The following is a 17912-nucleotide window of genomic DNA, read 5'->3' as shown; positions in this document are numbered from 1 at the left end:
AAACAGCATTTTACTAGTCAATTAGAAACAACTCTCTAAGGCAAACTGTATTTCCACATGCCCACACCTGTTCCTCCAATAAATCATATCATTCTATATTTACACAATAGGCCACATTATAGCACAAATGAGCTGCCTGATGCATTTCAAACACCACTGTACACTCATATTAATCAGAACAGAGTAGAACGAGCGGACAGAAACTGAACTAACTGCCCTCCTCCGGGCTTCAAATCGGTCAGAAAACTGGTTGGTTTGAAGGCTAAAAAGATTCAGGCCTACCACACACTGCTCAACTGACTACAACTCTTAATAAATATGAATAGCTCCGCACTTCCACTTTCTTCCTTATAACAGAACAAGTAAATACATCAAAGGGGAGGAAAAGCGGGGGAGGGGGGGGGGAAAAGAAGTACAAGCTACACTTCCTTTTATTAACTTCTGTCAAATTGAAGCATACCATGGCAGCTTTTGTAGTCATTTGGTTAGTCTCAAATTGGCATAGAAGAAATGAGAAGCATGTGCACAATTACACATTACATTTATTTTTCACATTTTATTATAAAACTAAGAAATCTCCTCAATTTAGTTTGCAAACACTCCATAGCTCACTATCGACACATGGACAAAAGGGACAAAAGCAGATGAGTCTTCACCGCTGTGAGGTTTCCACCATGGAGGTATAAATATGGTTCACTGCAGACATATGGTATCTCCCTGAGATTGGTGCCACCAGTGTACAGACTCAACAGGACTTTGCATGATGCCCTACAAACCTGCTGATATTGCTAGCTATGTTTCCTAGCAACAATTTACTTGCTCCTTATAGTGAAAGGCCATATTTCTGGGAGACAGAGATGAGCGATTCAAAGAAAAGCAGAATAATATTTGTATTATTTTACTTAGGAAAGTTTTCTTCACATGACCTCAACATAACAAACTACAGCTTCCCATTTCTATAGAGCTAGCCAGGGGCTTGAATGGCTCCTGCCTATGTCTCCAGTAGGCCACTATGTTGAAACACACTTCTGGAGTAGAGAAATACAGCTCTTTCACTTCCTCTTGCATATTTTTTTTCCCATCCTTTGCCTCTCCTTATCAGAGCATCCTGCACACAGGTCCATGATATGAACTGATGACCCATATCATATATGCTTTATTGATCCTTTCACTGACCGGCTTTCAGCAAGTTGGCAGAAAAGCCCCATGGTGAAGCAAGGTTAGCAATGATGCTTTGGGATCTACAAGGCATGCGTGGGAGCTGTAAGGAACAGCAGTGTGGCGCTGAGGGGAAAATTGTCCCCTGAAGTTGCACAGCCAGGAGGGAGAGGCTCCGGGTAAAGCAGCTCTGAGTTGTATCTTTAGTCTCCTCAGCAGCTCACCACAATGGAGCGGAAACTTTGTGTGATGGGGTACCACTGAAAATTTCATGGAAGGCAGCACTGATGATACGGTGCCCTGAGTGAAGAGCAGGAAATTATCTGAAAGATGTTAATACACCCATGCACTGTGTCCATCACCTTCCCCCTCCATAAAACAAGTCCTATCATCAGAGGCTCTGTGTGAGTTATAGCTGAGAGAGTGCAAGAGCATTTGCCTATGCCAGCACTCTAATACAAACAATTTGGTGATAGCTTGCATATAAAAGATGCTTTGTAAAACCTGGGTCCACTGGTTTAGACACAAATCACAGGCAAATTCATACTTTTCTGGAACAAAGAACACTAGGAAACCTAATTCAGATTTCTAATTCCTGCACTATATGATAATTCTATTTCACCAAATTACTTTTGCCTTGCGATGTAACTACATTTATAATTATTTATTGCCCAGCTCAAGGTTAAGTGAAGGAATAGCCTCACTGAGATCCTGTTTAAGCCCTTATTTTTCACGATGTGCTACAAAAGATTAACTGCTTTCTATTTCTCCAATAGAGACCAAATTAAAATTGCCATTTGACACAAACTATTAACACAGCAATCATTTTGAAGTAGCACATTGCTTCGTATAATTTAATACATTTCCCCTCTTTTGCTTATTCTATAAAGTGGTACTTGACAACCTTAAAAATTTAATTTGTGGAGGTTCCTTGTAGGACCTGTAAAAATCCAATCTTTTGCACTCCTGCAGACTTGGTACCTGATGAAAGGTGGCTCTCAACAAGGAGCAAACTGGAAATGCAACATTGTTGAGCTACTGAAGATGTTCTGTTTTACCAGCATGCTACTTGGAAGCCCCAAGGACAGTGCTGAAGCGTATAATAAATTGTTTTGATAACACAGGCTGACAAAAAGAGCAAAGATGCATATATATATATGTGTGTGTATATATATATATCTATATCCTAAATATTTGCTTGCTCAGCAATGCCTGTGGGTTTGGTTTGTTGTTTTTTTTTTTCCCCGATTCTTTTTTTCTTTAAGTAACGCCGCAAGGCTGAGGTCTTCTGGAAAGAAATGATTAGCAACATGCAAAAGACTGCTCTTACTTACAGGCAAAATCCACTCACTTCTCATTATGGCTGGGGGTTTTCATTGTATAAGCAAATATAAGGAACACTGAGACTGAAGATGATGAGAAATTCAAATACTTGCAAAAATATGAATTTTCCTAAACTGTAATATTTAGGCAAGCACACATGAGGATCCTGCATGTATGATCCCAAAAGCTACTTACCATTTTCAGCACTCAATGAGAACTTTGGGTGCCCACCATTTTACAGATAATGAATGAATGAACAGCTGCTGCAGTAAAAGATTTTTCTTTCTTTCTTCTTCTTATTTACCCAAGCTGTCTAAGGAACTTAGAGACAGACAACATCCCTGAACTGGATGGCCACTAACGTGCCTACATTAATATTTCTTTAGCCCTGGATGCAAGCTCTTTGCTGCACCTCAGGGGTGAAAAGGAAAATCTCTTCACATTTATATAAACAGTTCTTAGCACAGAGGCTACCTGTAGCTCCTTGGCGTGGCTATGGTACAATAATCATTATCACACAGATTGGCCGTTTTTCCTTTCCTTGCTCTTAAGCGCTTGTATGACAGTAGTCAAAAGACTGTATCTGTAGATAAGACATTTGGATCCCGAGCATTGCACTGAAAATAAAAATTAAATTAAATACATAAAAATACAGAAGAAAAATCTCCTTCCAGATAAACTTCTACCTCAGTATATCTAACCTTCCATTTTTCAGGTATGGTTGGCTTAGGGATTCAAACTTCTACATCATGGAAATCTCTAGGTTAAAAACAATGTTTTGCAAAAAAATGAATTTCAGTTTAACATATTGAGTGATGTGCTTATTTTTCTCTCCATCCTGAAAATAACATTCCTGATGAAGATATAGTCACGTCTTGCCACCCGCACATAAACAGAAGCAGAAACAGCAGCTCTCGATAGTATTAACCAACCTCTATTTGTCAGTTCTGGAGTGAATTAACGTAAAATGACTCGCATTTACAGCTAGGTCTTTAGACTGGCAGCAAAGGCTGAGTAAAGAATCACCTCTTTTCCCTCTCAATCTACATCCTATCAGCCATGAGGGAACCCTCACCAGAGTCCGCAGCAAGAAAACCTGCATTTATCCTTATCGTTCATAATGATAAATGCCAGCGATACCCACTGAAGTGAAATCTCAGCAGGGACTATGTATCACCAGCAATAACAGAAATAATCAAGCTGTTGTTAGAACCAGACACTCAGACAGCAAATTCAATTTTTTTTTTGTTTTGTTTTCTTTTCTGTCCAATACCAATGACAGCTACCAGCCACCACGCATTACGATTAGCTCATGCTGCAGGAATGTTATCTGCTCCCGTGCATAATGAGCGAGCTGCAACAGAGAGCAGGACCTGGGGAAGAGGTGAAGAACTATTTGGAGAGGTATCACGTATCCTCCTTGCCTGTTGCTAAGGAAACCAGCGCCTTTCTTTGGGAAGACTCAAGGGCTGCCTCCTTCACACAGCCACACTATCAGCCTTACTTCGATTGCAAACAAACAAAAGAGAAATTAAAACAATTGCTCATTTGCTGTATAAATGCATACATTCCATATATATAATGTTGGTGAGTCAAATGAAAATGTCCTTGCGATTGCAGAGGGATGCTGTTCTTGCAGACTGTTTAGGTAAACAATAACTGATTATAACAAAGGTTGAACAGAATTCAGGTGAAGGCCTGGGACCTTTTAACATATCAGGGCTGGTCAGCAGAACACGGCTTTAGTTACTGGGACATCCTCCTTGAGTTCCTCTGCCCTAACACTGAGGCACATACTGTGGCCCTTCTTCCAGGCAGCTCATACACGCATTTCTTCTACCTCATCCCATTCTAAGTAAGTGTCCTGTTCTATTTTCATAACTGCAAAGAGTGCTTCAATTCTTAAATTCTCAATCAATAGCAATTGTAAGGCAAAAGCCCCCCCCGGCCCTGCAATGCAGATCTCTGGTGTACATTTGGACTATTTCTTCAATTATTAGCTTAGACCCAAAAGCCCTCCTGGACTTCTCCATCCTGTTGCATGCTTTCATCTGCAGGAAAGTTACAGAAAACCGAGCTCCAAAGCCTACAGGCCTACTGCGAGCAGCATGCCTGAAGCAGAGCTGGAGATGGCCTCTGCCTCTCCAGAGAGGCCTTCTAGCATTTTGGTCAGTGGTGGGGCTCCGCTAGTTCTAGCAATGGCAGGATGGTATTGGAAAAGAAAAAAAAAAATTTAAAAAGAAGAAAAAAAAAAAAAGAAAAGATTAAATCTGTCTTGCTCTCAAGGACTACAATATAAACTTCTCAATTATTCAGCGCTGGAAAATTCCATCGCAAGAAGTGGGAGCACTGTGCATTGATCCAACACAGAATTAGCAATAGAGATGATGTATGACACTCTGGCAAAGAAAAGACAGAAATACAAAGATTCTTTGTAGACATTGTTGAATACCTTAGAGCATTCTCTACATCTTCGTGTGGCCTCTGCAATTTTTACAGAGGCTATTTTGAAATTCTACCCACTGTACAATGCTGTTAGAAATCTTTTCTCTCTCTGCTTGCTCCTGTACATTAACTGACATGAGATTTACACATCCTAATTCTCTAAAAAATTTTTTTTTAAATCCTGTTTTAGCATGAAACCCCAGGAACACTGTTAGAAATGGCTTAGATTTTAATTAGTGCTAGAGAAGTTGGACAAAACTTGAGAAGCCTTTAAAGAAAATCACAAATAAACGCCTGTGTTAAGACTCTTATTGCTGTCGAGCCTACCGGTGTTCTCTTCCCTCTCTTGGTGTGAATGCTGAATAATTAAACGAGTCATCTGAGAAAGAACAAAGCTTTTTGACAAAAGTGATTTTGCCTTTTAATTTTCAGAATTGAGTATGCTGCAGGGAGTGCGATAGTATTAATTCTGCTATTAATTTAAATTACAGATATTCCATATAAAGCTGAACATTGTTTCAGTACTGGTGCAGCACTATTGCTTAATGTCAGGACAACAGGAATGTTTTTAAGGTGAGAATAGAAAAATGAGATAGTGTTTTTAAGATGAGAAGTTTAAAAACTTTTAAGCCCCAGTCCTGGCTCTCCCAGCAAGCTTCTGAAAAGTCTCAAACGCTTTCTCAGTCATAGAAACCTCCTCCAGCAGCAGTGGAGTGACATCCAGGGTGCAAAACTCTAGGTAGGAAACTCCCTACGGGTAGCTAATAGGCAACGCTCATCTTAATTGCACACCATATACAGTAGTGAAATACTAGAAAAGCAAGACCTTAAACTTGCAAAAAAACCCAACATAAAATGTATCATCAGAACTAAGCGAATTTCTTGCTTTATGCCCTTCTTTTTCATGTACTCAATTCTCTGGTCCTTCACACTTTTAACGAAAGATGGGGAATGTCCCTGAAGAGCAGAGATCCCGGTGAGCATTTCCCCTGCAGCGCACAACATGGGTTAAAACCCTCTCAGGCCAAGGCATCTGGGTTTCTCATACCATGGGAATGCCTGAAGTTGGAACCAGATCATAAAAACAAATTAAAAAAGAAACCCAAGGGCTCCTTCTCCTCCAGATGTGATCTGGGGGAGAGAAAGGAAAAAGAAAAGAAAAAAAACACCACACAAAATAAGCCTGAAGAGCTGTCCCCTAGGTTTGCTACAGGCACTTCCATGGCTCATCCGTCAGAAGAAGTCTCTAAGGCAGCTGGCAGGAGGAGCGCTTAGCTCTGCCTTGCAGATACTCTTGGTCCAAGACACTCAGTACTGTCAAAATGGAAGCACTTGTAGCTAAAGCATTAAGTTTCTGGGTAATTTAAACATAAAATACTTGGACAGAAACTAATAATATTGGTGTGGATCACTTCAAGACCACAATTTTGAACTTAGTCCTCCTACTGCAATGGCTGCAAACTCCTTCTTGACCTGGCCCTACCATTTAATAAAATGCTTTTAAATTTCAAAGCCTTACATCAACATTAATGAACGCAGCACTACGCTTAAGTTTCTAAAACAGTAGGGCTCTCACCACCCCGTTCCTGTCAAATCCCTGCAAAAATGAGACGCACACCCCCCCAGCAAGGCTTTTCAGGAGAAGCAGTGGCTGCTGTAAAAAAAATATAGCATTAAACACAGATGGACACCTTCAGTACAAATCTGTTTCAATAGCGCAGTAAGCAATTACTGTTGAAGAAATAGTTTCTTCAGATAATTAGATACTTAAAAATTGAAGTTGTTTATGTTTATATAAGCACAGAAATTATAGATGGAATTATGCAAACAAATCTCTCATGGACCATGAGCTCCTGTCAGGTTGCTAATGAAGGTAGAAAGCCGCAATCTTTCTTTATAAGGTTCTCTAATGACCATGATAACAAACCAATTTTGTTTTTAGTGCTGCACACTTCCCTTCCCCCTTTTTTTATTTTTTTTTCCGCTCTCAGTATCAGTTTATAGTGACAAATGCTTTCAGAAGACAAAGAGGATGAAACAGACTTGAAGATAACACTCTTCAATTATGCTGACACCTAAATGATTAAATTAAGCAAGAATTCAGTATTTCATTGTCAATTTGACTCTGATTTCTACCTAAACAAGTTTATGGACTCTCTTAAGGTACATTTTGTCTTTGCTTAAAATTTGTTTCAGAGACGCATTAAAGAGACAATTACCTCTTTTTTCCTTACTGGAAGCTGTAAAGGCTAATAATACAGTACTCCATCATAAATATTACCCTTCCTTCAAGACAAATATTTGCTGTTTACAGAAGATCCATGGATACTTATTAAGAAAGGACTCTAAATCCAGGCAGCGTTCAGAAACATACTTTCCTCACATAATGACTTCTTTTTGCCCATGGTGCTACTGTACACAACCAACAATTATGCTTTTAGGAAAAAGCAGAGATTTCCCAAGCAATCTGAGCCTTCCTGTGCTATCTGGGCACTGAAACAAGTTATACCAGCGACATTTGTGGATTCTCAAATGTATGAGAAATCCTAAAATCATTACATTAATTGCAGGAATTAAAGACCATCCAATTATGCCAAATACCATCTTATTTTCTCTGGAAATAAAGTGTAAAGTTTTGACTGGAAGATTTTTCAAGCAAATACTATAGGTCTTAGCTTTAATCTCCTCAAAAGATGATCTTCATTACTGATGCAAAACACACGCCACAGATTTTTACCTAACAACCGTGTGATCGGCCAAGCTAACTGCCTTTTAGAACTATGGCCCAAACAAGAATCTAAATATTATTTTATCCCTAAAACTTCTGTTGCGCTATGTATTTATCCGGAACACATGAGGCAGCCATACAACAATGAACCACAGTAGGAAAAAAATCCTGTAATTTGTTGCAGCTTGTTCATTTGTGAACGGCAATAAGCACAGTTGCATATCCTAAAGTAATACTCATGTACTTATCAGCTCATGTTTATGAAGCACTTTAAAGATGAAAAATCCTCGAAGTGCACAGCACTTGCTATAAAGAAAGAAAATAGAGACACAGATATAAAATAACACATGGCTGATTTCTTCTATCATGATAAAATACAAATAATTGCTGATTTATCATCAATATATCTCTATTTTTCTATTCAAACACAATAACTAGGATTTAAAGCTTTTGAAACTATCAACATAGAGATAATTACTGAAGAATGAAATACCGATGTTGCTAAACATGCAATTTATGGGGTACTGCTAGATGGGAATACAGAAATAAGATTTTGTTCTGTGTGGTTACAGAACTGGGCATTTCATAGTGTCTTAAGTATCACCTGTTACAGAGTGCAGAAATGAGTAATAGCAACATACCCAAATAATTTGAAAAATGAGCATGCTGGTTTTGAGAACAGCTGCCTGAACATGCCCTAAAAATCCACCTACGATGTCCTATGCGTGCCATGGTGTGACAGACACCAGCTTGCCCCTGGCCCCACTCAATTGGCAACACTTTGAAAAATTTTGCATTGCAGAGGACTGGACACGAGAATGGTGCAGAAGCAGCAAAATGAAGAAGAGCAACCATGGTATGTATCTGAGTGAAATAAAAGTATTTCTGTTTACAGACCACACTACCATGCCATCAGATGCCACATTTTGGCTTTAACAGAAACAAACGTAAATCAAATGGCAGAGTTTTTTATAAAATCTTTATGGACAACACTCTTTGTACCAGGCTTCTGCCAGAAATGGGTCACTTAAGTTTTCATACAAGCCAGCACTTAAGGGGGGGAAAAAAAAAAAAAAAAGGTAAATAAACACACAAAAATTTCTCATCCTTCTCTCCAAATGATTTATTGCTGCCAGAGCTCTAATCTAATTTTAGGTGAGCTCATCTTTTTTTCTGCCCTAGGAAAATTTAACTTAATATTCCTTTCCTTCCAGAGCCACGAGAGAGTACGGGCTCCCTTAGCCACCACAGATGCTGTGCTGACATTTTACTTCAGCTCTTTGCCGTAAAAGTCATCAATATCGCCCTGCTCCTGAAGAGACCTTTTCTAAGAAAAATGAAAACAAATTGCTGGCATTGGATCAGACTTTGACCTCTGCAGCCTGAAGTGGGGAAAGTAAGATCTGAACTCCTTGCTGCTGCTTTGAAACTTTCCAAAATCTCCCCCAAGCTGGCAAACTTTTTTTTTTTTATTTTAAGAAAACATTTTCTGAGCTGCCAGGCTGAGGCTGCCTCCCTGTGCACGCTGCCGTATGAGCCAGCCGGCAGGTACAGGCAGGCAGCCAGGGCTCCCACGGGCTTGCTGGCGCCACAGCCTTCCCCTCTCCAAAACAGCAGCAAAGTTTCGCGAGGTCTTTGGGGAAACCATTTCAGAAATCATCTTTTCATCTGCCTCCTTCCCATCTGTTCCCCCTTCCCATCCTCAGTATTCCTGACCTGCACTCTGTTTCGCCGGCGCTGTTCTCCTTCACATCTTCATTTCCCTGCCCCTCGTTATCCCTGGCTCCCGCACAACCTGCTGATCCGAAGCTAAGCCTGCATGGGAAGGGAAACCTGCAATCTGAAACACTTGCTTGCTGATTGCTGTTTTCCAGTCATGTACAGGTTTCTAGGAAGGTTTAAAAGGTTTTTTGGTGATTTTGTGTTTTGGCTTTTTAAAAACTGGTTTCTGAAGGAAAAATGAGGGTGACTACTCTGCCAGTTTTCCCTCAGATAACCCTCAGAGTAACTTTTTGAGCTCGTCATCTCATTTCTATCACATTTGACATAGAGATGGAAGCTGCAAAGACATGACACTGGTAAAGTTTGATAAAAATCAGTGGCTTGAAAGAGGAGAGGCACACCCCTGCTCACCTGCCCTATGGCCAAAAGGCTGAGTTACGGGCTGGCAGTTACTTGCTCTGTTTAGGTGCCACCAGTCAATCCACTGCGGTGCCATAACATTGTCTCCTGTCCAGCAAGCAGCTACTGGGCATCTAAGAGGAGCCAAAAGAGATGAGGGTTTTGCAGGCAGGCTGAGGCCACAGGGCACACAAGGAGCAAAATGTATGGGTGTGGGCAGGCTGATGGGAATAAAAGCAGATGCAGCAATGCTGGGCATGAAACCACTTCAAACCATCACCAAATCATTTGGTGTTTTTGGTGTCTCAGTGCTTAAAGTGAACCTCCTGCAATGAACTTATAGCATAAATAATATACTTTTCTATGCTTTAATTTCTCTTTTATTTTAGTACAAATTATGTGACATCTTGGAAATCTAGCTTTTTTCCAAATGCCCAAAGGATGCAGTGGAACATAAATTTGCATGATCCTTACACCATCTCCAAGAAAAGATCTGTAGGAAACTGCAAGCTGCTTCCTGGCATGCCTATACTCGCTCGGACAACGACTACAGGAAAGGATGCGTCTGAGCCCAAAGGGATGAACCAGCTTGAGGAATCTGTTCTCCGCCAAATCTCAAGATCTGAGAATAGCTAAATGTTTAAAATCATTGCCACAGCAGGGAGTCTACACCATAGTCACAATGTTTTCATTTTTTAAACACGAGATAAGAATAATATTTCCAACTGAGCAGGCAGCTGAAAGAGCAAATTGCAGGAAAAGACTGACGCGCTAGAGATTTTACACAAGCTCCTTGACTTGTGTTTTCCAAACATGTAAGGAAAACGATGCAGTAAACAGAAACAAAATTAGCATTTGCATCTCTGCATTGTCTGCACTCAAACAGAACAGCTCCTGTGCTACAATATATTTGTAAAACTAGGATTTCCTCAAGATCAAATAGCTGGATCTTCTCCAGAACATCACTCAAGTGTTTCAGACCATCTCTTGTGCACTTCAGTTACCATAATGTCTGCTGTGCTATGGATGTAGCATTTAACTGACAAATACGGTTTTATAACAGTACAGTAGACCAAGATAATGTCATCTCAGTTGATTTGCAACTTAGGTTCAAAGACTCACTGTATAGAGATAATAAATATGGTACCAGGCTGCCAGGCAGGAGCAGTCAGAAGAGACAGATGACCTTCGTGCAATATCTCACCCCTGTCTCTCTCAGGAATGTATAAATACAAAGTTATGAAAGCAGACACAGCCAGCCAGCGCGACACTGACCAAAACAACGCTCATTTTGTTAGAACATGAAACAAAACCAAAAACAAAACAAAAAAAAAAAAAAGAAAAAGTAATCAACTGCTTAGTTATAGCTGTGTTTGCTGTGTCTTTGTTTCCCTGAGTGCCTGATAGAGCGTGAACAAAATTGCCAGCAGTCGCATTACAGAGACAGGTTGACAGGTTGGATGACCCCATAAGTCTTGTTCATGTCTCATGTCTGGGCTCTTCACTTGCATCTTTAAAGACTTTCGTATCGATGCTTTTTCAGGGAACTCACTTTGCCATTCAGAATATCTGTGCCAAACCCAGACAGAGAGAGGAATGCTTTCTCCTACCTGCCACATCTATAATTGCAAGCCCTATTGGGAAACAACACCCCCACACACACCTCGGAGTTACTGTTTTGGACACCCTATGAGGGGAAATGTGCACTAAAGAAACACACAATCAAAAACATAAAAAAAACCCCAAAACCAGAAACCTCCAAAACCAGAACTGTTTATTCCCTTAAAATGCGAGGACCCTTTCATGAGGAGAACCTCTGCCCTCCCCCAGCATGCACCAGCCCCACTCTGCCTACATCCCTCTTACTCTGGTGGCATCAGGAGTCGTATGACACAGCAGGAAAAGAGACCGGTTCACTGTGAGACCTGCTACTCACTCTCTTACAGTGTAACGGCCCCCCTTCCAGCTGCACGTCGCTGCAGGGAGCTGCTCCCAACAGGCACCAACCCCACAGAGGACCACCTCGCTGCTCCTCGAGCTCAGGGAGAGCAGAAGGTGGTAGAGCATGGCCGGCCACTTCTGCATCACTACAAACCTGTCCACTGTGTAGAGTCTTACAAACGTTGGGGAGTTTGCACGATGAAGAACAAACCACAACAGTTGGCTTGAACGTGCAATGTGACTGCTCACACCAGTTGCCTCCCAGCGTTCTTTGTGCCCCATCACATGGAGCATAGACACTGAGGGCATGGCACTGCATCCAGGACAGCAGTGGTGGAGAACACTACCTCTGTTCTTCCATTGCTTGGTATCTCCAAGCAAAGGGTTTCTCAATTTTCACCGTATTTTCAAACAGCGACCAACTTTCTCCTCTGTTGTTCAAATTCAAAATTAAAATGCAACCAATAGGCTTCACCAGCAAAGGCACTGCGAGCAGCTGAAGAAATGAGTAACAGATGCAAATACCTGCTTGCTGTGCAGTCTGTGGGATCTGTTGACTCCGCTGTGCATTGTACTGAACTGAGGCAATGGGTCTGTACTGCTGAGTTGTTGAGGTAGGGTACTGACCAGATGGGTAATAATACACTGGCATCTGCAGAGAAAGAGAGAACAGCAGCTAACTGCATACTCTAAAATGCAAAAGATTCACAAAAGAAAACAAAACTGGAAAGAGACCAAGCGTTCAAGTCAAGCATATTAGTGGTAATCAAGAGGAGAGGTTTGCATTCTGTCTCTTCAAGAGCTTCTGCTTGCTTTCAGCTTTGCTAGGAAAAGGGCTATTGGTGCCCAAATTTCTTCTCAGATACTTTAAGAAACAGAAGAAAAAGACATTTAATTGAAAGAGACAAAAACGTACAGGATGCATAAAAGGCTACATGCATATACCAGTAAAATACCAAATGCTGCAGAAAAATGGATGCAAACACCACCTTCCATATCAACATAATATATATAGACAGCAGGTTGAACCATTACGTGAACTCTGGAGAAAATGGTCAATTTGAAGCAAAGAATGTCCTGGAGTAAAAATAGAAGTGAGATAGAGGGAAAGATGGAGTGTGTGTGCCCTTAACACTTGTAAGAAACAATTATTAAGTTCACGCTTCTGTTTAACAGCTACATCCTTCCTTACATGGATGTTTCTCTGTAAAGCCTCTCTCGTGCTTGGTGTGAACACAATTACAGCTCAAAAAACAATCATAGTTGTTTTCTTGCAGGAGCTGAGGGTAGGCATTGAGTCAGCAAGTTCTGCCAGGTGGGCTTCTTTCTTCTATTATTATTGTCATTATAGAGCAATGTGTACTACATCACCTTACCACGTAGGTGAACATGGACATTTAAGGGTGACTGGAGCTGAAGATTTTTCCTATACGTCCTATACTACCATTACTGAGACATTTCAGCTAAACAGTTTTCAACTGACCCTTGGCAAGTTCAAAGCACTTAAACTTTTTCATTTTCAGCTGTGGGTACGTGACAGAATTAAGCAGCGTATGATATCAACAAACTGCAGGGGACAAAGCCTTGGGAGAACATTGCTCCTCTCGTGACTTCTGCCACATTTGTCAGCATTTCTTTATAAACAATACGATTTCTTTTTTCCTTTTTCTGTAGCATTTATCCTACTCAGGCATACACAGTCATACTAAATGCTTTTAGGTGTTTTTTTTTTCATTTAAAAAAAAAGAATTATTTGCATGGAGGAAATGTTCCTGGAACACCTCACTCAACTTGACTACCCATAAAGGATTAGCAGAGTTAAGGTAACTGCATCCTTTTGTATATGGGTAGGACATCATAAGAGAGATCAGAATTTTTTCTAGAGACAATGTTAGATGAGAAAGAACATTCATAGATACAAAAGACTAGGCAAGAAGAGGGTATGGATGGCTAATGTGGCAAGCAGGAGACTACTGAATAGGTAACCGTGATGGGAAAAGTATCAGTATCAACAAAACTGGACTTTGCAATGTTGGTGAAGTGAAACCCCCAGACTGACTGACAGGCAATATCACCTGTCTATCAAGAGACTGAATACCCATTCATTCTTCAAGGTCTATTCATTTTCTCTTGAATCAATGGGAATCACATGGTTTTACCACCCCCATCCCCGATAATATCAGCCAGATTTAAAAAAAAATACCAGAAAGACAAGAACATTTCAATTGGAAAACGTTGTAAGCTATCCTCCTTCCAGACAATACCAAGTGACACCTAATGGCTACGGCCTTTGAGTCATTTGTTTTGTTAGAGACTAAAGCAATAAAAGCAAAATGCCTTTGCAAAATGGACAAAACCATGATGAGTTTGTTTCTCTGCAAAGAAAAGTCACAAGGTATATGAAAGTTGACCCAGACATTCCAGGTGCAAAAATCACTCTTTAACCATCATAGCAGTGTAAATAAGGGATCAAGCAAGTTTAGTGTGATAAACTCAACTCGTAGAAATCTCTGCAATGGGGGCCTTGAAAGAAGTGAGAAGACTCAGCCTAGTCAATGCAAATAGCTGATCCTGCCTTGGAGCAGGGGAACACAGTAGATATCCTCTCAAATATTCTTTATTTTCTATTACCCTATTCTACAAATTAAAGAATATTAAACCCCTGTGGAAATACTCTTACTTCTCCTGGCTGCAGCTTAATCTCACTTAAAAGATTTAAATTTATTTGATTTACCCTCAATTTCCTCATTTTCCTTGTGCAGACAAGCCTCTAGATATTTGAAAATACACGAGCACATGAGAACAATGTGAATTATCTCTTGTGGGAAGATTCTGTAGGAATTAACTTTAAAACATAGACTAAAGAGTACAGGTTTTGAAGAGTCGTTTACAGATGAACATGCTTAACACAAACACATATGTACACTGGAGCATTCAGAGTAATTTGGAAACAGATATTTCTTTTTACCACACAGGTAACAACTCAGAGTTAGTCAAAGGGTTTTCTCCCTTTCTTTGAGTTTTTCAGTTCATTGGAATAAATTTGTTATGTGCCCCATTTAGAAGCTTATCAGAGTGCAATCTATCAGCCTGAAAAATGTTAGTAGTAGGAGCATTGGGGGGAAAAAAAATAATTTCATTTAGAAAGATTAATAGACAGATTTTCTAGTAATCATGCACACATGACTTGCAAAAAAAGAGGTTTGGTTTTGAGGTTTGGAGGCGGTCTGTTTGGTTTTTTGTTGTTGTTGTTGTTGTTTAGTTGGTTGGTGGGGTTTTTTTTAAGGGATCAGCCATTAAAAGAAGCGGTTGGTGTAAAATACAGACATGGATAAAATAGGTCTTTTGTGGTTGAGGGGTTTGGAAGGATCCATTTTCATTTCTCTTGAGTACATCTCTGCATCAGCAGTTGAACCATATTATTTGTCCTTTCTGATATTACCTTAGTAAACAGTGGAATTAGAGGGATCAGAGATAACAAGTATCACTTACATTGTCTACTCTGACCCTCTTGAATTTTTTAGTTTCTTGTTACATCAGTGTTACCAACACCTCTGCTTATGTGCTCTTCAACAAAAACCAGTAGCAGCCTACTGACGTGCCAAATTATATTTGAATCGCTTTCCCCTGTGAATGCACAATCTAACCTTGGACCATTTTGCTTGTAACATATTTCATTTACAGAACCAGGGAGCTTCCACTACACTAACAAGCATAACAACATAGCTACATGGTTATCCTAAAAAAAAAAAATAAAAAGCATAGTTTCGTGATCTTAATCCTTGACACTATGAAAAATCCCCCCCCTTTAATAATTACCATGGAGATAGTTGACAGACGATCCTTATCCCCCTTGGATATTCTTATTCTGAAGGTGAACACTCTTCTTGTTTGTAGGCTGACCATTCCAATGCATCTCTCTTTTTTCTCTCATAAACATAATTTTCTTCACTTAACTAACTGTAACAGGACCAGGCACATCACTTCAGAGAACTCACGAAATGGCACTAGCAGGCATTACTTCTTCCTCCTTCTAATGTGCTTTTTCTCTAGGTGATGGGCAGAGACTTAATACAGCATTGGCTTTCCACTTTGTTCTGTCCACGTACAGTTCAAAACCCATTACCAGACCAGGTCTCCCTTGGACTGCTCTCTGACAGCACCCCTTAAATTCCCAGGTATGTCCTTTATTTCCTCGTGGCAAGAATAGGATCCCACACATCTTTCAGACTGATTTTACTTTCCTAACTTATCTCCCTCCTGACTTACAGCTTGATTCTGCCATCAGACAGGTATTCCACCTTCTCTTAACATCGCTGACAACCAGTTAGGTCTGGATTAACACCTTCATCCAGATGATTAGTGATGCTGACACTATTGCTAGTGGCAGCTACAGTTGCATAAATGGGGGTGAAGACAACAGAAACCACAGTGATGTATGGATACATGGAGGTACAATTTCTTCTCAATACCTAACTGACCGGGATCAGTCATTTTTTAAGGATTCTTCTCTCCCCCATACCCCCTCATGCTCCATAATAATTAAAATAACAGTAACAAAAAATAATGACCTGTGTACAACCACAGGCATGTCCTCCAATATAATTTTCTGAGATCATCAGGGAAAGACCCACTCACTTGCAGTGACTCCCCAGCCTTTTTCACAACAAGATTCCTAGAGGAAACACGCTATGAATAAAGATTTTGTCTTAGGGTAGCTATGGACTCTCTAGGAGGGGGCTTGTGCAAAGAAACAGCTAAACCCAATGATGACACAAAATTAATTCCAGTGAAAAATCCCTCAATACGTGTATTCCTTCTTCCAGACTCTCCAAGAATTCATGCCATCTCATTTTTGGATGCAATTTTGCCAGTACAGCATCCACAAAGAATGTGAGGTGAAAATAACTTTAAAGGGAGCATGTGCTTTCCTATTGGCATAATACTCGCAGTTTTCCCATTTCTTCATTTGCAGAGGCAGAGCAATGACAAGTGCCAGTGAAAGAGTGCTGCAAAAACCAAATGTGGACCCTTGTGGAAGTGCCTGGGCCCATAAGTACTACAGAAGAATCATCAAAAAGAGAAGAAAATTGAAAACAGAAGAAAATAGGGAAAGTAAAGATGTATGCTTGCTATTTGTGAAACAGAAAGCAAACAGGAATTTGCTGCTAAAAATCCCTTTCAGCAAACCCAGAGTAATGGTTGGGGTTTGGTTTTGTTGCTGGCTTTTGTTGTTGTTTTTTTTCCAGTTGGCTAAACGAAGACAGACCATTATTTTCAGGTTATGAAATCATGACTCTGTTGTCAAGCTGGGGAACAGCTGTTATGAAAGGAGCAGCAAAAGAAATGCAAGGGGTCCTCTCACCACTTCGTAGGCACGCCATTTCAAACTCAGTCTGCTTCTGCTTTGATACAGACTAGAAGAGGGAATATCTTGGAGAGCAGCTGAGGAGCCACATCTAATTGAAATTTAATACAAAAGCTAATGATTTAAATGCAGTACCTTTGGGTTTGTAGGCTTGGAGAGCATTTCCTTCTCCTTTTTTCCCAGAGGGAATGATCATACTCACAGAACCTCTACCCAAGTTTTCCTTGCCCTGATACTTTCCAACACCACACAGGGCCCCACAGCCAACCCAATAGAACCTTATCAGCAATACATTTACAGGAATTAATTAGCCATTAGAGTCAAGCTTCTTTTTCACTGGTATAAATTCAATAGCAACATTTAAGATATAAAAGTGCTTTTATATTGATTGCAGTGCAATTTATATTGATTGATGTTTTGCATGCATTACCATTTTTATTGCTTTTTTTTTTTTTTTAAGCCTGCCTCAGACCACCTGCTTTGGCATCTGAGAGCAGCCTTACTATTGCACCTAAGCCCAAAAGAGTAACAGGTGATTCAGATTGCCAATACCCACTGCCACAGTGAAGTTTTGCCACTGGCAGGACAGGAGTCAGGGTCTAGCTGCCCTGTGCAGAAAGTGGAGCTGTTAGGGTACAGGAACCACTGTTTCCAAGGCTTCGCTCATCTTTTTACAAGAGGGATCCCCTACTTGCTGTACAGGTGCTACAAGTAGTATGCAAGCCGCCATGCCATATTCTAAGGCCGAAGGGAATGAATTAAAACTTGAAACGTTGATCAGAAGTTCCCATCTGTGGATGCGGATGCAGAGAACTGCTCCCCCCTTTC

At 40.4% G+C, this 17912-nt stretch overlaps 1 protein-coding gene across 1 annotated transcript in view; it reads right to left on the bottom strand.

The window, feature by feature from the left end:
* The window catches only part of ARPP21 (cAMP regulated phosphoprotein 21), a 105169-nt gene that overhangs the window by 28544 nt on the left and 58713 nt on the right, over positions 1 to 17912 (bottom strand). The window contains exon 17 of the mRNA XM_035896578.1: positions 12242 to 12368. Within this exon, the coding sequence (XP_035752471.1) occupies positions 12242 to 12368 (127 nt within the window). The remainder of the gene's footprint in view (positions 1 to 12241; positions 12369 to 17912) is intronic.

Source organism: Egretta garzetta, unplaced genomic scaffold, assembly GCF_000687185.1.
Source record: "Egretta garzetta isolate BGI_Z169 unplaced genomic scaffold, ASM68718v1 scaffold170, whole genome shotgun sequence".
In the NCBI taxonomy this organism is placed as follows: Eukaryota; Metazoa; Chordata; class Aves; order Pelecaniformes; family Ardeidae; genus Egretta; species Egretta garzetta.
This window is presented reverse-complemented; position numbering and strand designations above follow the sequence as displayed.